This window comes from Montipora foliosa, chromosome 1 (assembly GCF_036669935.1).
Source record: "Montipora foliosa isolate CH-2021 chromosome 1, ASM3666993v2, whole genome shotgun sequence".
NCBI classification, from domain to species: domain Eukaryota; kingdom Metazoa; phylum Cnidaria; class Anthozoa; order Scleractinia; family Acroporidae; genus Montipora; species Montipora foliosa.
In genome coordinates, this window is record NC_090869.1 from 2,639,388 (window position 1) to 2,659,387 (window position 20,000).

Sequence of the window (20,000 nt, forward strand, 5' to 3'; positions counted from 1 at the left end):
TGTGTTATAAATTACAGATACCCTAGGGTCAAAATTTTGCGACAACATATTTGAAAATTTAGGTGCGAGTTATAGTCGCAAATGAAATTGTATTATTTGTAATCGTAGGGAAAATAGGAGCCTGCAATACATATTTGTAGAAAAATCACTGAAAATGGTCAATGATCAAGGGAATGGATCGCTATTATGCTCCATATCTTCAAATTGAAACAAAATTCATGACGAGAAACAAAATAATTTTTTAAATTGCCTTATTTATTTTGGCAAAAGTTGCAGCAAAATGCCAACTGCTAACCCTTTTATTTCAACGGTGAAAGCTGGTCGCAAATTGCCGACTCCTCCATATATTTTAATCTTAAAGGGAAAAAATTCAGTCACAAATGTGACTGCATTGGTCGCAATTTCAAGTCCTAATTTACCATAAGCATATAATTGGACAGGCCTAATTATTAGTTTTATAAATTGTTTAAATTTCCACATAATCCGGTGTAATTTCCACATAATCAACGCATGTTTACGCATAATATGGCCAAGAATTTCTAATCTTTTATTTTTTTCCACATCCTATCAGAAGCCCAGCCTATTCTACTCCGTCAATAGATTGGCGGTGTACAGTTATTTTATTTATTTTCTAAACGATTATTGCAATTATTTATTTTTGTATATTTATAATTTGCAAAAATTATTTATTTATTTACATCTTTATGATACCTATGGTTTTAAGGATATTAAAGACAAATGGAGATGTAGAGGCCCAATCACTGAAACGAGCACTTAGGCTTAATCAGTAATCAAGTGTTATATTCTAAACTGTAGGCAACCGATTTCCAAGACAGGCACTGTGGCACTGCGGGAGCAGTCAATTTCTTATTTCACTTTGGCATAGTGAATGAAAAGGTCAGTGAATCAACACCACGACTGCGGCACTGTGACAACAGTGTTTTTAGGGTCCATTTCTTGTTGCCGGGTATTTTGCAATCTACCCAGTGTACATGTATATTATAAGGGTTGCAAACATGTTTAGGAGTCAAAAATAAAGAACACGAATCGAACAATAAAGCCTTACATGTACCTTGTCTTCTTAATACCTGATCAAATTACCTTATCGGTGTTTTTGTGGCATACTTTGGCCATTTCAGCGTGATTCCAGGGGGTTGCAGGTTCATCTCCCTATGCCTGCGCTACTTGTGGCTCGAGGCTTCACCCCTCACATATCGCATTCTCACAGCGGATTTTAGAAGAAAAGAGAGACTGCTCACAGTCTATCTCTATATTTATTTTCGACTCCTAAAAATGTTTGCAAATTCCCTTACAAACCCTTACAATGTACGCCCTTTGTGTAACTGATCGTGACACTCAAATAGGCTGTTTTCAAGTTCATGTCTGCCTCCTTCAAAGTGAGTGTAAATGCAAAGTTTTTGTGATTTTCAGTTCTAATTTAGGTATGAATGAAAACTAATTTTTATAAGGAAAACTTTGCACTTAAGACTTGCTTTGAAGAGGGGGCTGACATGAACTCGGAAATGGCATATTGCAACATTGGCTTAGGGTACCCGCGGCTCTTTTTGCTTGAAATACTAAGAGCAGTACCTGAAACACTACCAGTGGCATTGTTTCCTATCTAATACTAATGTGTCTGGAATGAAAACCTCTCAATGCGATCACAGACCTTTGCAGTTATTAAAAAGGAAAAAATATCTACCGTAAATGATCTATTGTACATGTACGTTATGGACACCCACCCTCCAAATAAATGTCCAGAATACTGTAAGGTTTGTATCAGACGACCCTCTCTTATAAATGCCCCCAGTCTAATAGACCACCATCCGATGAAATTACTACAAAATATGAGGAAATAGAGAAACGAATTGCATGTGTTTAATCTGCCAATTTATTTTGTTGTTTGCTTGATCAACAAGGGTTGACAGATTGTATTTTATTCAATGTTGAGTTCAAATTGAAATACCTGTAAGGGTATTGATCTCGAATAAAAGACTGCCCTGACGTAGTAATGGATGGACTGGATAGTCTGCTATTTATAAACTCTCTTTAAAGTGCCCCTGTGATAAAAAAAAAAACCAAAAAACACTGTTTTTTTCTTCCTCCCACCCCCTCCCTTCCTCCCCCATGCATGACATAGCTTGAGTTGACTGTAAATGCTCTGGGCATCTATCATGTCAGTACAGCATGTATATAATTCCTTGATTTACTAATGCTCCTTCTTTGGGGCAACCATTGATGGGTTTACAATAATTTTATGTGCCTGTAAGGTCTGGAAGTAGCAAAAGCTGCAATAGATTTTGGCATAAGCCATAAGGGATGTCAAATCGAGACTACGCCATTTTATGAATTTCAAATCCTGTCTATATAAATTGTAATCAACATCGTCAGCAATAATTTACAAATAAACCAGGCATGGGGTTGGTTGAAAATTAACTCGGTCAAAGAAGATGGCCCAAACAATGCAAAATAAAGAAGTTCCAGGTACCTACTGTAGATTGTGCTGTACTAATCTGAAGTAAAATCTTGGCAAGTTCAAAACAACTTCCCACTCCTTCATGGTGAATTTATTATTAACAATCAACTGAAGCATTAAAATTAATTGTTTTTAATCGTTTATAATCAGGAAGCAATGGTTACAGTGTAAAATGTTTTTGTTTGGATTATTATGTTATACTAGTTAGATCAAAATCACTGAAGTAGTAAATTTTGTCAAAATTGAGATTGTTCCTTTCTCACCACATGACTGGAAAGAAATTGTTACGATCCAAAAAATGTGCTCAGTGGGAGCCTCCAAGTGCTTTCTTGAGAAACTGCAAAAATGGAATTACAAGTGAGAATTTCATAATAATAAAAGAGTGAAAAAGTTTTTTTCGCCTCAAAATTACCTTTTGATTTGCCAACAAAAGAAAGTCTTGTCTACAAAACTTAACCCAGAATTCCAAAACCAAAGAATTCAAGATCATGACCTAACTGATCATACAGAATTCGAAGGTGGTGAAGAATTTAGCTGTCATTTCTAGAAATCAAATGAAGCTATGATCTTCGCAGTTACGAATGCAATTTTTACAATTGCGTAGAGAAGCCTGAAAAATGCAGGACTTCAACGGAGTTTGAACCCGTGACCTTGCGATTCCGGTGCGACGCTCTAACCAACTGAGCTATATGAAGCCACTGACGTTGCAATTGGGAGCTGGTCATTTGTGGGTTCTAATGGTCCCGCGAGGAATGAATCAATGATGAAACGGTATTTGAAATGAATCAAATATGAACTGCGGATATGAAATCAAATGAAGCTATGATCTTCGCAGTTACGAATGCAATTTTTACAATTGCGTAGAGAAGCCTGAAAAATTCAGGACTTCAACGGGGTTTGAACCTGTGACCTTGCGATTCTGGTGCGACGCTCTAACCAACTGAGCTATGAAGCCACTGACGTTGGGAGCATAAAAGTTGGCAATGAGCCTGGACACTAGAACCTGTGTTATAAATTACAGATACCCTGGGGTCAAAATTTTGCGACAACATATTTGAAAATTTAGGTGCAAGTTATAGTCGCAAATGAAATTGTATTATTTGTAATCTAGGGAAAATAGGAGCCTGCAATACTTATTTGTAGAAAAATCACTGAAAATGGTCAATGATCAAGGGAATGGATCGCTATTATGCTCCATATCTCCAAATTGAAACAAAATTCATGATGAGAAACAAAATAATTTTTTAAATTGCCTTATTTATTTTGGCAAAAGTTGCGGCAAAATGCCAAATGCTAACCCTTTTATTTCAACGGTGAAAGCTGGTCGCAAATTGCCGACTCCTCCATATATTTTAATCACAAAGGGAAAAAAATTCAGTCACAAATGTGACTGCATTGGTCGCAATTATTTCAAGTCCTAATTTACCATAAGCATATAATTGGACAGGCCTAATTATTAGTTTTATAAGTTGTTTAAATTTCCACATAATGCGGTGTAATTTCTGCATAATCAACGCATGTTTACGCATAATATGGCCAAGAATTTCTAATCTTTTATTTTTTTCCACATCCTATCAGAAGCCCAGCCTATTCTACTCCGTCGACAGATTGGCAGTGTACAGTTATTTTATATATTTTCTAAATGATTATTGCAATTATTTATATTTGTATATTTATCATTTGCAATTACATGTAATTATTATTATTTATTTACATCTTTATGATACCTATGGTTTTAAGGATATTAAAGACAGATGGAGATGTAGAGGCCTAATCACTGAAACAAGCACTTAGGCTTAATCAGTAATCAAGTGTTATAATAAAATTATTCTAAACTGTAGGCAACCGATTTCCAAGACAGGCACTGTGGCACTGTGGGAGCAGTCAATTTCTTAGTTCACTTTGGCATAGTGAACGAAAAGGTCAGTGAATCAACACCACAACTGCGGCACTGTGACAGCAGTGTTTTTAGGGTCCATTTCTTGTTGCTAGGTATTTTGCAATCTACCCGGTGTATATTATAAGGGTTGCAAACATGTTTAGGAGTCAAAAATAAAGAACACGAAGCAAACAATAAAGCCTTACCTTGTCTTCTTAATGCCTGATCAAATTACCTTATTGGTGTTTTTGTGGCATACTTTGGCCATTTCAGCGTGATTCCAGTGGGTTGCAGGTTCATCTCCCTGTGCCTGCGCTACTTGTGGCTCAAGGCTTCACCCCTCACATATCGCATTCTCACGGCGGATTTTAGAAGAAAAGAGAGACTGCTCACAGTCTATCTCTATATTTATTTTCGACTCCTAAAAATGTTTGCAAATTCCCTTACAAACCCTTACAATGTACGCCCTTTGTGTAACTGATCGTGACACTCAAATAGGCTGTTTTCAAGTTCATGTCTGCCTCCTTCAAAGTGAGTGTAAATGCAAAGTTTTTGTGATTTTCAGTTCTAATTTAGGTATGAATGAAAACTAATTTTTATAAGGAAAACTTTGCACTTAAGACTTGCTTTGAAGAGGGGGCTGACATGAACTCGGAAATGGCATATTGCAACATTGGCTTAGGGTACCCGCGGCTCTTTTTGCTTGAAATACTAAGAGCAGTACCTGAAACACTACCAGTGGCATTGTTTCCTATCTAATACTAATGTGTCTGGAATGAAAACCTCTCAATGCGATCACAGACCTTTGCAGTTATTAAAAAGGAAAAAATATCTACCGTAAATGATCTATTGTACATGTACGTTATGGACACCCACCCTCCAAATAAATGTCCAGAATACTGTAAGGTTTGTATCAGACGACCCTCTCTTATAAATGCCCCCAGTCTAATAGACCACCATCCGATGAAATTACTACAAAATATGAGGAAATAGAGAAACGAATTGCATGTGTTTAATCTGCCAATTTATTTTGTTGTTTGCTTGATCAACAAGGGTTGACAGATTGTATTTTATTCAATGTTGAGTTCAAATTGAAATACCTGTAAGGGTATTGATCTCGAATAAAAGACTGCCCTGACGTAGTAATGGATGGACTGGATAGTCTGCTATTTATAAACTCTCTTTAAAGTGCCCCTGTGATAAAAAAAAAAACCAAAAAACACTGTTTTTTTCTTCCTCCCACCCCCTCCCTTCCTCCCCCATGCATGACATAGCTTGAGTTGACTGTAAATGCTCTGGGCATCTATCATGTCAGTACAGCATGTATATAATTCCTTGATTTACTAATGCTCCTTCTTTGGGGCAACCATTGATGGGTTTACAATAATTTTATGTGCCTGTAAGGTCTGGAAGTAGCAAAAGCTGCAATAGATTTTGGCATAAGCCATAAGGGATGTCAAATCGAGACTACGCCATTTTATGAATTTCAAATCCTGTCTATATAAATTGTAATCAACATCGTCAGCAATAATTTACAAATAAACCAGGCATGGGGTTGGTTGAAAATTAACTCGGTCAAAGAAGATGGCCCAAACAATGCAAAATAAAGAAGTTCCAGGTACCTACTGTAGATTGTGCTGTACTAATCTGAAGTAAAATCTTGGCAAGTTCAAAACAACTTCCCACTCCTTCATGGTGAATTTATTATTAACAATCAACTGAAGCATTAAAATTAATTGTTTTTAATCGTTTATAATCAGGAAGCAATGGTTACAGTGTAAAATGTTTTTGTTTGGATTATTATGTTATACTAGTTAGATCAAAATCACTGAAGTAGTAAATTTTGTCAAAATTGAGATTGTTCCTTTCTCACCACATGACTGGAAAGAAATTGTTACGATCCAAAAAATGTGCTCAGTGGGAGCCTCCAAGTGCTTTCTTGAGAAACTGCAAAAATGGAATTACAAGTGAGAATTTCATAATGGTTCTAATGGTCCCGCGAGGAATGAATCAATGATGAAACGGTATTTGAAATGAATCAAATATGAACTGCGGATATGAAATCAAATGAAGCTATGATCTTCGCAGTTACGAATGCAATTTTTACAATTGCGTAGAGAAGCCTGAAAAATTCAGGACTTCAACGGGGTTTGAACCTGTGACCTTGCGATTCTGGTGCGACGCTCTAACCAACTGAGCTATGAAGCCACTGACGTTGGGAGCATAAAAGTTGGCAATGAGCCTGGACACTAGAACCTGTGTTATAAATTACAGATACCCTGGGGTCAAAATTTTGCGACAACATATTTGAAAATTTAGGTGCAAGTTATAGTCGCAAATGAAATTGTATTATTTGTAATCATAGGGAAAATAGGAGCCTGCAATACTTATTTGTAGAAAAATCACTGAAAATGGTCAATGATCAAGGGAATGGATCGCTATTATGCTCCATATCTCCAAATTGAAACAAAATTCATGATGAGAAACAAAATAATTTTTTAAATTGCCTTATTTATTTTGGCAAAAGTTGCGGCAAAATGCCAAATGCTAACCCTTTTATTTCAACGGTGAAAGCTGGTCGCAAATTGCCGACTCCTCCATATATTTTAATCACAAAGGGAAAAAAATTCAGTCACAAATGTGACTGCATTGGTCGCAATTATTTCAAGTCCTAATTTACCATAAGCATATAATTGGACAGGCCTAATTATTAGTTTTATAAGTTGTTTAAATTTCCACATAATGCGGTGTAATTTCTGCATAATCAACGCATGTTTACGCATAATATGGCCAAGAATTTCTAATCTTTTATTTTTTTCCACATCCTATCAGAAGCCCAGCCTATTCTACTCCGTCGACAGATTGGCAGTGTACAGTTATTTTATATATTTTCTAAATGATTATTGCAATTATTTATATTTGTATATTTATCATTTGCAATTACATGTAATTATTATTATTTATTTACATCTTTATGATACCTATGGTTTTAAGGATATTAAAGACAGATGGAGATGTAGAGGCCTAATCACTGAAACAAGCACTTAGGCTTAATCAGTAATCAAGTGTTATAATAAAATTATTCTAAACTGTAGGCAACCGATTTCCAAGACAGGCACTGTGGCACTGTGGGAGCAGTCAATTTCTTAGTTCACTTTGGCATAGTGAATGAAAAGGTCAGTGAATCAACACCACAACTGCGGCACTGTGACAGCAGTGTTTTTAGGGTCCATTTCTTGTTGCTAGGTATTTTGCAATCTACCCGGTGTATATTATAAGGGTTGCAAACATGTTTAGGAGTCAAAAATAAAGAACACGAATCGAACAATAAAGCCTTACATGTACCTTGTCTTCTTAATACCTGATCAAATTACCTTATCGGTGTTTTTGTGGCATACTTTGGCCATTTCAGCGTGATTCCAGGGGGTTGCAGGTTCATCTCCCTATGCCTGCGCTACTTGTGGCTCGAGGCTTCACCCCTCACATATCGCATTCTCACGGCGGATTTTAGAAGAAAAGAGAGACTGCTCACAGTCTATCTCTATATTTATTTTCGACTCCTAAAAATGTTTGCAAATTCCCTTACAAACCCTTACAATGTACGCCCTTTGTGTAACTGATCGTGACACTCAAATAGGCTGTTTTCAAGTTCATGTCTGCCTCCTTCAAAGTGAGTGTAAATGCAAAGTTTTTGTGATTTTCAGTTCTAATTTAGGTATGAGTATGAATGAAAACTAATTTTTATAAGGAAAACTTTGCACTTAAGACTTGCTTTGAAGAGGGGGCTGACATGAACTCGGAAATGGCATATTGCAACATTGGCTTAGGGTACCCGCGGCTCTTTGTTTGAAATACTAAGAGCAGTACCTGAAACACTACCAGTGGCATTGTTTCCTATCTAATACTAATGTGTATGGAATGAAAACCTCTTAATGCGATCACAGACCTTTGCAGTAAAATAAATGATCTATTGTATGTTATGGACGCCCACCCTCCAAATAAATGTCCAGAATACTGTAAGGTTTGTATCAGACGACCCTCTCTTATAAATGCCCCCAGTCTAATAGACCGCCACCCAATGAAATTACTACAAAATATGAGGAAATAGAGAAATGAAGTGCATGTGTTTAATTAATCTGCCAATTTATTTTGTTGTTTGCTTGATGAACAAGGGTTGACAAATTGTATTAATTTTTGTTCAATTTTGAGTTCAAATTGAAATACCAGTAAGGGTATTTATCTCGAGTCAAAGACTGCCCTGACATAGTAATGGATGGACTGGATAGTCTGCTATTTATAAACTCTCTTTAAAGTGCCCCTGTGATAAAAAAAAACCAAAAAACACTTTTTTTTTCTTCCTCCCACCCCCTCCCCCATGCATGACATAGCTTGAGTTGACTGTAAATGCTCTGGGCATCTATCATGTCAGTACAGCATGCATACAGGTATAGTATATTCCTTGATTTACTAATGCTCCTTCTTTGGGGCAACCAGTGATGGGTTTACAATAATTCTATGTGCCTGTAAGGTCTGGAAGTAGCAAAAGCTGCAGCAATAGATTTTGGCATAAGCCATAAGGGATGTCAAATCCAGACTACGTCATTTTATGAATTTCAAATCCTGTCTATTGTAGTCAACATAATCAGCAATAATTATCTTTACAAATAAACCAGGCATGGAGATGGTTGAAAATTAACTCAGTCAAAGAAGATGGCCCAAACAATGCAAAATAAAGAAGTTCCAACTACCTACTGTAGATTGTGCTGTACTATAAATCTGAAGCAAAATCTTGGCAAGTTCAAAACAACTTCCCACTCCTTCATGGTGAATTTATTATTAACAATCAACTGAAGCATTAAAATGTTTTTAATCGTTTATAATCAGGAAGCAATGGTCCGACAGCAGGAAAATAACTAATTTTGTAGATGAAACAAGTCCATATTGTGAACTCACATTAGTAAGGGAGACTTACCCATTAACCACTGTTGTAAGCACTTTTGAGTCTTAAAACAAGAAACATCAAAAGAGAAGGCAATGCAAGAGCATGTATGTACTCCGACAGTGATAATTAAGTTCACTACGTCCATGCAGTTTCATTCAGGTGGCGAATTAATGGCCCTGTTTTCAAAAGGTGTTATAATTGTTTCAAGTCACTTGAATACAGGTGAATGAAGAAATAATCCATGAAAATTATTGTCAAAACCCATATGTGTGTTACAATAATTATTTTAAGTAGAATGTTTCTTCTTTAAGGAATTTGATAATTTTGTTGCCCATGTTCATCCTTCAAATTAGTATTTGACTTGTTTCTCAGTGACATTGGAGTTTTGAAACGTTCCGCAGTTGTTAAATGCACTTTTTATTTTTTTCTGCATCAGGAAAACTTAATAATTTCCCTGCAGGCAGAGTGTAGAGATATTGGTTTACGTAGGGTGCATGTATCATATTGCCTCCTAGCTACATGTAGCAAATGAGAATTTTCCATCTGCTGGTCTAGTCAGAGCTAAAAGTTCTCCTCCAGGCAGTGCATTTGAATTGGAGAGTATTTAGAACACCTGTCCACTTTAAAGCTGCATTACTGTGGGCCACCACGGTCCCATAGTGGTGCGAAAAGTTCCACTGTGGTCCACATTTCTGCATTCAAGTAGTTTAATACATGTATGCATGATTACACAATGTTGATTAGGAGTTATAAATGACTGTCACCGCCATCCCACAGTCACGCCCGTAGTTGAGTATGAGACTTGATTTGCAGTGTCTCAAACCCTTAACTTAAAGCTAAAGATTTTAAATATGCCTTTATCGCACCTCAACGAGCTATTAGATTTAATCTTTTAAGTGCGTGCTTCAAGGCTTAAAGACCATAAACGACAGTGAATTTCAGTAAGTGTACATGTAAATCAATGAACAAAATGTTAATGATATATGAAATGAACCATGTACTGAACTGGGGATATGAAATCAAGTAATGCTATGATCATCTCAGTTATGGACGCAATTTTAGCAATTGTGTAGAGAAGCCTGAAAAATTCAGGACTTCAGTACAGCTTGAACTGGTGAACTCGTGTTACCGGTGCGATTCTCTAACCAACTGAGCTATGAAGCCACTGATGTTGGGAGCTGGTCATTTGTGGGTTCTAATTTTCCTGTGAGGAATGAAAGTATTATTGTAAAGCAACTTTGTACACATTAGGCATGCAGTGTTGTTGCAGTGTCCCAAACCCTTGACTGAAGAGTAACCATCTAACATACACCCTTGTCACATAAATGACTGACTGCATGAGTGCGGGAAGTCCTGCAGTGCCAAACAAGTACATGTAGACTAGTTTGGGAAGTGTCATTGTATAAATTAGATGGCTGCAGGACTGCATTGGCAGACTGCAGGACTTTGTAGAAAAGTGGACAGGTATTTTGGAATCTAGCATTTGAATTCTTGGATTTTCCTCTGTCCAAGCTTAATTCGAACCCCCAAAGCTTATTAAATAATTAGAACGCACAAATGACTATCTCCCAACGTCACAGAGATTAAACTGCAAATTGATCAAAACTTTTTATCCAATAATGAAATGCCAGGTTATCCCTTCACCTTTCAACCAAGCCTTTCAAATGCTGGAGGAGTTGGTTTTTACATTAAGCAAGAACTATCATTTTACAAATAGGCCAGAACTTACTGTATCAACAAATGACTTTGAGGCATTATGGGTAGAAATGCAAAATGGATCTTAACAAAACGTGATCTGTGGCATAATATACACTAATAATAATACAGGCATCCTAATTCCAAGACCCAAAAGTTCATGGATAATCTTAACTCAACAGTTGAAAAGATTCACAGGGAGAATAAATATTGTATTATCTTAAGAGATTTTAATTTGGATCTCCTTAAATCAGAATCACACCCTGATACAGATAACTTTTTGAATCTTCTAGGCTCCTTCAGTTTTCTGCCGCATATTCTGCAACCTACTCGTATCACTGATCACTCTGAAACACGTATTGACAATATATTTTTTAATTCTCTGGAACATCTATCTCACCTTAAGTGGAAATGTCCATTGTCTACGATCTTACTGACCATCTACCCAACTCCCTTATTGTGAATAAAATAAAAATATTCTTCTCTTCCTAATGATGCTAATGTCTTTAAAAGAGACTCCTCTAATTTGGATCAATCTGCCTTAAGTCAAGACATCCAGCCAATTGAGTTGTGAAGATGATGTGTTGAATGCCACTTCTGATCCTAATGTAATGTTTAATTCTTTTTATACAAAAGTCTCAGAAATTATTGATTTTCACGCCCCAATCAAACAACTTTCTAAAATTAATGTGAATTAAAAATGAATGCCATACCATGGATCACTACTGCTGTAAGGCATTCAATTGATGTCAAAAACAATATCTATAAGAAGTACTTGAAAACAAAATCTACTTATTACACAAAATTTAAACTCTACAGGAATAAACTTAATCAATTACCGAAACTGAGTAAAAATAAATATCGTTATTATACTAATTACTTTCAGGCAAATATTTCCAACTCTAAGAAAGTATAAAAAGTAAAGTCTGTAGCCAGGTGGCCCATCAGAGCCGGAGCTTATCCCAGTTTCTGTGGGATGAAGCGACTAGGAGTATTTTTACTCCCCCCTGGATGGGATACCAGTCCATCGCAGGGTTACCCCCAGCATTTCGCTGGTACCCATTTATACACCTGGGTGGAGAGAGGCACCGTGGGAGTTAAGTGTCTTTCCCAAGAACACAACACAATGTCCCCGGCCAGGACCCGAACCCGGGCCACTTGATCCGGAGTCGAGCACACTAACCATGAGGCCACCGCGCCTCGCTAAGAAAGTATGGATTTAGGGATAAAGCAACTTGTAAACCTTAAACGAAGGTCTGACTCTACTCCCACTAAATTAGTTGTCAGAGTGGTGAGTGATGTTGAAGTAACTGATCCTAAGTTAATGGCAGATTCCTTTAACAATTTTTTTTCTAATGGTAAGAAGTTGACAAAAAATATTCCCAAAGTAAATAAATCCCCTCTTGAGTACTTATCTTACATTCCCATCCCATGATAGGTTCTTTCTCTTCCCGATGACCAAGGTAACAATAGCAACAAGTGTACTGGACCTTATAGCATACCAATTGACATTCTGAAATCTACTAAACATGCTATATCAAAACCTTTAGAAATTATAATTATTTAATGCCTCTTTTTCTACTGGAATTGTTCCAAGTGATCTTAAAATAATTTAAGTTATTTCTGTTTTCAAAAAGGTTCTACAAACTATCCTAAATAATTCTTATCGTCCCATCTCTCTTCTTTCAATTTTTAATAAGCTGCTGGAAAAATTGATGTAGACGTAGGACAGTACTTATACCATTAGAGTGTAAAGGGTTAAAAACAGACTTTACCTCATTAAATTCTTGTACATGTATATCTGCACTGTCATCTGGAACCGGTTCACGCACATTCACTGCACCAGTGACAAAAGGATTACTGTCATTCCCTAGCCTGGTTTTAGAGAAGGGATCCAAGATATTGTCAACTTCCATGTCCCGAGTGATATCTATGCCAGTTACATCTACATAGCTGAAATCAAATAGCAAGGAAGTAGGACATCTTATTATCCGAACTTTTACCATCAGACAGTACTCAACAACAAAAGCAAAATAATTTGCAATTAATTGTAATCAAGGTTATGGGGAAACATATTGTCCGGTCAGAATCTGATGGAGCAGGGAAGCTAATTAGCTACTGCAGCAGGTGGTAAAGGCTGCAGTATCAATATAGACGTCTTTCAATGAATACACATGTTGATTTGCCAATCTCATTTTTAACAACATTGTATACCTGGTAGATGCCTCCAAGGATAGTGCAGGGTGGTCTTTTCTTGCAATCTTTTCTGAGGTGGAGCAAAAAGGTGTGGCAATATCTAAAAGACGTATAATTCCAAACATACATGTAAGTACAGTAAAAGTGACTGACAAGCAAATAATAAAAATAAATATATCTTCATCAGCAAGACATTGTCTTTGACACTTTTGAAGAACAGCTACTTGTTAAAACTTTATTGAGCGGCTAAATGTATAAATTGCATACATGTAGTGTTGAACTGAACCTCTTATTATACCTGATGCATCAATTTCGAGTCGTGACAAGCTGTTTTCTAATTCAACATTGACTTCTTGATTCCCTGACTTGTTATTGGGACATGAACTACATAAAAAAAGTGTTGAAATTGTCATCTTTAGCTATAAATGTAACACGACAAACTTGATGATTCTGAAGAACTGCAAATAAGTGAGTGCTATTTCATGTTATTTCTGGTTATTTGTGTCACTTACTGCAACAAGACTTCAGTAAACTTGCTGTCAGAAAGCTTGATGTATCCACAAAGACTTTTTTGGCTTCTCCAGAGGTCAAGAACTGATTCTCGGAAATAAATGACCTTCAGAGGTTCAGATCTTCGAGGTCTTCCACCGACGTTCTTTGAAGCTGCCATTATCACTTCATATCTTGTTCGCATGCGCTGATGTTAACCTCCTAGAAATCCAGTGAACGACAAAATAACCTCTTTTCAACAAAGATCGACAATCCCTAAACTATTATAAATGCTAACTGTAAAAGAATCCTAATGGATGGGTCTGATTTTGAACGATTTAACGAAAGCAACAACGATTGAAAGAAAAAATGGGGGTTTCATATGATACGAAACCTCATGCGTGCAGGTGTTGCATCCTGGTAGACAGAGAGTCTTTAAGACACAAGTAAAACTTGGAGTGGCTCTGGTACTCAAAATAATTAATTTTTAAATTGTGGCTCAATTGCATTTGGCCCGGCTGATATCAAAACCCTACCACGGGCCTGGGTAGTGGTTTTACTTTGAAAACCTTGTGTATCTTCACCCCCTGAAAACTACCCAGAAATCTGCTTTGTTGTCCATTCCTAACCTGCCTGCATGTTACTTCCCTTTATGCACCTTTGTCCCCTACCCTTCTCCTTGTATTGTAGGTTTAAGTGAAAGTAAGTGTGACAGGTTTTCCAGTCATTCCCTTGGTGGAATGGGTGCATGTGCAGGCACTGAACTTTTTGCCAATGGTACTTCTAGCCTGAGCACTGGTTTGGTTCTTACCTCTCCTCCCATCTCAACAACAACAACATGGCTCTTCCTTAAAAAGAGAATTTTAAAATCACACAGTCTCCCTATTTGAGCTCAAGGTGATCATGAGCAGGTGGCTGATTGATGGTGGTGATCCATTGATATATTTTTTTTTTTTAACTTGTCAAGGAACGAAACACTGACTCGCAATTTCTTATCAATTTTTATTTTCTTGCACATAGTGAGGAAAGATGTCAAAAAAGCCAGAGCAAGGTCGGAGGTCAATAGGGAAGGTCCTCAGAGACACTTTGTCTGATATGTATAGGGGGAAGAAAAAGAAACCTCAACATCCTGGTAATAATTTTTCTAGTTCTGGTACATAACAGCCGTTCATCTTGATAACAATCATGATGCATGGTTTCTATTAAAAAACAGTTTAGAGTCATTTGTTTTCAAACTTGATGAATGTGCAAATCTTCATTATTTTGCACATTCATGCAAGCCTAGGGAAAAGATACATGAATTTGGTAAACTGTCACGCAGTGCATAAATTTTTATATCATTTGAAAGCTTATTATAGCGGACCTCCACGTGCATCGAAGGTGCGTGCTCTCGGACCACCATTGTATTGCCAAAATGTATTGCCAAACTGGTGAATTGCAAAGTAAATTTCACTCGAAAAGCCGATGTCCCACTCGTCGCTTCGTGCATGATTCATGCAATATCAGTTTTTAGCGTAAAATTTACCGTGGAATTCACTAGTTGGGCAATGAATTTTTCTAATAGAAGAAAGCAAAGAAAATGATTTAATTATTAAAGCAGCGACCGGAAACATCAAAACGCGGACTTCAAAACCTTTTATTTTCACTAACCCTACAGGCAGTAAAAATAAGCAACCAGGGAGCTTCGTTTTTAGGTTTGGGTAATCTATATATTACTTAGAGAGTTAAAGGTGCAAATATTGTTAGATTTGGGGCTTTATTGCTTGTTAAAAATGATGCAGTATCAAGGATACCTTCAGTCAAGTAAAAAGAGGAATGTTAATTAAAGTTGAAATTATTTTGGGTGAAAAATTAAACAAGATTCTAATTTCTCAATAGCCCATGAGGCGAAGCCGAATGGGCTATTGACCCTTGGCCCTTGAGAAATATCAACATCAAATGACCCCACCATACATTGAATACTAAGATTAAATATCGTTTTAGGCCTAAAACGATGTTTACAGTACTGCTCAAAGATAAGCGAACCATCAAACGCGTTGGCATCGCGTTGGGAACGAAGAGCCAACGCGTTTGAAAAAAAAACAAACGGGTTTGCGAACTAGTTTTTTTTCAACGCGTTTGTTCTTTGTTATTCAGTTTTGGCAACAAAGCGACTGCAATTTTAGCGATGGAAAGTGAACAAAGCATGATAAACAGACTATCAATCAATGCAAAGTTGGAAAAGAAATCTTCAGGAACGAGAAAAGATGCACTTGTTTAATTGGCTAGAAGAATCAGTCGAACATTTGCACATCTTTATATCGCCACCTTATCTATTTTGAAATCTCCGTTTGTTATTTTTTGTTGACCTTTTGTGAAGTGGTGACCTTTGATGTTGAATTCCTGCATTGTCAAAGTTTGCCTTCCAGAGATTATTACAAAGTTTCATGCTTTTATCACAAAAGTGAACAAAATAATAATATGTGCCGTCTGCGCTTGGGGTGAAAAGGACTGAGATTAGGAGCAATATCGTCAAGTTGGCCGAATTGGGCCTAAAACGATATTTAATCTCAAATCCAACATTTGGCAGTTAGTATTAATTGTATGGAGGGGTCTTACATGGTGTTTTGGTGCTTTGTTTTGCTGTTTCGTTGTTTAGTAATGTCCGGAAGTAGTAGGCATTGCTTTAGTGTTATGTATTCTATTTAAGCAATAGAGGACGTTTTCCATGCTTCCATGTTGTTTCAGCAGCAGCAGCAGCTACAGGAAGCAGCACACACACTCATCATGAAAAATAAATCTAATAATTATACAATGGTAAAAATAATCTAAAATAAAATATAGTAAGTAAGGTCTGGAAGTTGCTTAAGTTGGATGGTCTTAAATGCGGTCATCATGATGATGGCCCTTAATGTAATTTGTTGAGAAAAAATTCAGCTACTAACTTGTTTCCCAAGGTTGAAGGACTTCTTCAGTGTCTGGCTCTCCTTCTGATTCTATATCCTTGCAGCCACTTATGGTCAAGGAATTGAGCAATGCCAGTAAAGCCCCCAGACATGATAATATATCAATGAAAGTTATTGAGCAGTCGTTTGGAGATATTGCGCAGCCCCTCGTAACCATAATCAGTCTCTCTTTATCTACTGGTCAGGAGTATGTGTTTCCTGAATCTCTCAATATCGCCAAAGTGATTCCAGTTTTTATAAAGGCAGATGACCCCACACTTTTCAGTAACTACAGGGCAATATTAATCATGAAATATTGAGTCAGAAGTCTCAACACTATGGTATTTGGAACACTGCTTTGAAGTGGAATCCTAAAAATTAATGTTATCTTAAGGACCGGTTCCAATTTGTTTGGTTTAGGTCCTGTTGATTGTAATGTCCTGGTCACAACTCGTGACAAGGGTTTTGTAATCAAGCTCACGCAATCGAGGACACACGTGACTAGCAGAGAGATCGTTTTTGTTTTTCTTGTTTTGGGGCGTGATTTAGTCGAGTTGTTGTGAATAAAGTAAGCGTTGTGTTTTCAAACCGGACTGGAATATTACATTGGCGACGAGGATAAAGGATTTTGCCAGCGTTCGAAAAGGTTATTTCGAGAGTTTTATCGATACGGAGCGTTCTTTTGGAGATCGTCATGTCATCGAACAAGGACAGCACGTCGAGCGGTGAACAAGCGTCTAGTTCTGGTAGTTTATTAAGCACAGATGTCAAAGGGCTTCCTTGCTTCAACCCCAGGGATGATCTCACTTGTACTATGTTTTCGAATACAACTGTACATCGCTAAGTTATAGTTTATTGTAGGTGATCAATTTCTTAATTTAGCTTAGTTCCATTCTCTTTTTAGTCAGCTGTGTCATAAAGGGTTCTTCGGCTTTCTGTCTAGTTTCTAAATGTTAATATAATTATTTGTCTTTGACAGTGCCAATAAAATTCTTGCTGTTTCTTTTGTCATTAACGTGACAGCGGACTGTGTTGGCTATTTTACAATAGATCCTGTGCATCCAGAAGCAAGCTGTGCTGATGTTCTCTCAGAAGCTGCAGGAAGCAGAACACACAGTCAGCAAGATCAAGGTAATAAATTCAAATCACTGAAAGGAAATGTCAGGCTACAACACAAGGCATGCAAGCTCCTTTCGTCTTCCCTCCTTTTCGTCTCGCTCTCTATTGATAAAACTGGCTCTGCATCTCCGGCATCCTTCAGAAAGTAACTTAAAAATTCTATTCCAGATATTAAGTATTAATTTTACCACAGATACAGTACAAACTTGGTATTTTGTATCTTTGTTAACTTAATGTCCATCTGAGGTTTGATGTGAGTGAACCTATGCTTACAACTCTTAATGGTTTTTATTAAAATAAAATAAAATAAAATAAAGTAAGTAAGGTCTGGACGTTGCTTGAGTGGATAGCGGAAAACTAAAACTAAAAAACTAAAACTATTAAAGCATAAATTTTCATTCAGGGGATGTGTGTTATTCCACATTAATATTACAAATTACAGTCAATGATAGGGAGAATATTATATGATAAGGACTGCTTGAGAGAATTGTGTCTTTTTTGGAGTGGATACTTGACCTGTTGTTACAACTTTTTTTTTGAAGAAATGATATCTTGAGTTGAAAAGTAAGGAAGTATTTCATGTAGGTTTTGGAACCCGGATGCATGACAGGCGCAAAGATCAGTCTCAAACTTATGACGTTCACTTTGCAATGGGAAAAAGTAATTTGCATTACTATCAAACTACATTTTTTGTTAGTGTTATTTGTTTTTCAAATATTGCTGAATACGGGACCTTCCGTGGTGTCAAAATTAAGAACACATTAAGGTTGAGGTTAGAGCAAAAAAAAAAAAAGGTAACACCTTTTTTAAAATTATTTTTGTCTTTTGCAGATTCACCATATTATGCCAATATTGTTGAAAGGGTCCGTCAGTGGTACAGTACTCGTCAAAAAATTATTTTTCCTGTTCCATGGCTTAAAGACTTCAGCTTTCCTCTCGATCGTATTTTTACCAAGTTAAAGATTAGGGGCAAAGAAAAGACACGGGGAACATTGACTCACGAAATCACCAACATGACAGCTATCTTTAAAGGACATGAAGATTGTGCAAAGCCACGCACGGTTTTAATTGAGGGAGAGCCAGGCATGGGAAAGACGACTTATTGTCAGAAACTGGCATATGATTGGGCAATGAAACGAGAAGAGTGGGACAAGTCTTTTCCCGAGATTGACGTTCTGTTGCTTTTAAGGTGTCGTGATATCAAAACTGATATTTGGGAGGCCATTGATGACCAAATCCTTCCTCTTGATATTGACAAAGAAGACAAGGAATGGTTCTTCAAGTTCATTCGAGAAAATCAATCCAAGGTTCTGTTAGTGCTTGATGGACTTGATGAAGTGGATTCCAGTAAAGTTTACATGTACAATGACCTTCTGGAAAGTAAAGTCCTACCCAATTGCCACATTGTTATCACATCACGCCTTGAAACTGGTAAGAGTGTAAGGTGTTACTGCGACACCCTGTGGGAGATTAAAGGATTTACTTTTGAAGACGCAAAGAGCTACATTCTTAAGCACTTTAAAGGCAAGGAACACTTGGCAAAAGAGCTAATCAAACAGCTTCATTTTGACATGTTTGCAAATGGAGACTTGATAGAGTTGACACGGAATCCTCTTAATACAGCTTTACTTTGCATCCTTTGTGAGGATTTCAATGGTGTACTTCCACCAGAAAGGACACAGTTGTACACAGAAATTGTGCGATGTGTTTTGTTAAGATATGAAAAGAGAAATCGATCATCCAGTGGCAAAGATGCTGACCTACTGGAAATTTACAAGGATGACCTGTTGCAGTTGGGATGCATGGCGTTGCAGTCTTTACGTAAAGGAGCGTTGTTTTTCGACGAGAATGAATTTAAAGGCAGTTCCAGTAATTTGATCAAGTTTGGGTTTCTTTCGATCCAGACCGGTGGCAGCAAGAGGAAACCTTCCTTGCGCTTTGGCTTTCTGCATAAGACCTTTCAAGAGTTCTTTGCTGGCTTTTATCTTGCTTATCAGATCCTTGATGGACACACAGATTGTAAATCAGTAGTGACCGATGTAAGGAACATGAATGAACTGAAACAAGTGTTTTTATTCATGAGTGGTATTTTGTCCGCAAGATCTGAAGAGATGACAGTTTCGTTGGTAAAAAGCATAGCAGAGCTTGCAAGTTCGTCCATTATGGGAATGGAGAATTACAAAAACGAAATTTTAGAGTTAGCATTTGATTGTATATTGGAATGCAAATGTCATGGAGAGAACCTTCAGTCTAAGTTACTTCAGACCTTTGGACAGAACT

General features: G+C 37.0%; 2 protein-coding genes across 3 annotated transcripts in view; both read left to right on the forward strand.

The window, feature by feature from the left end:
* Nucleotides 1-20,000, forward strand: part of LOC137993521 (uncharacterized) — a 520,905-nt gene that overhangs the window by 315,206 nt on the left and 185,699 nt on the right. The gene's annotated exons all lie outside the window — the stretch shown is intronic.
* The window catches only part of LOC137994861 (protein NLRC3-like), a 34,652-nt gene that overhangs the window by 7,271 nt on the left and 7,381 nt on the right, over nt 1-20,000 (forward strand). For both annotated transcript variants that reach the window (XM_068840537.1, XM_068840477.1), the window contains exons 2-6: nt 817-897; nt 7,451-7,531; nt 14,698-14,809; nt 17,652-17,732; nt 18,552-20,000. The exon at nt 18,552-20,000 is cut by the window's right edge. In XM_068840537.1, the coding sequence (XP_068696638.1) occupies nt 14,707-14,809; nt 17,652-17,732; nt 18,552-20,000 (1,633 nt within the window). In that variant the 5' untranslated portion in view covers nt 817-897; nt 7,451-7,531; nt 14,698-14,706. The remainder of the gene's footprint in view (nt 1-816; nt 898-7,450; nt 7,532-14,697; nt 14,810-17,651; nt 17,733-18,551) is intronic.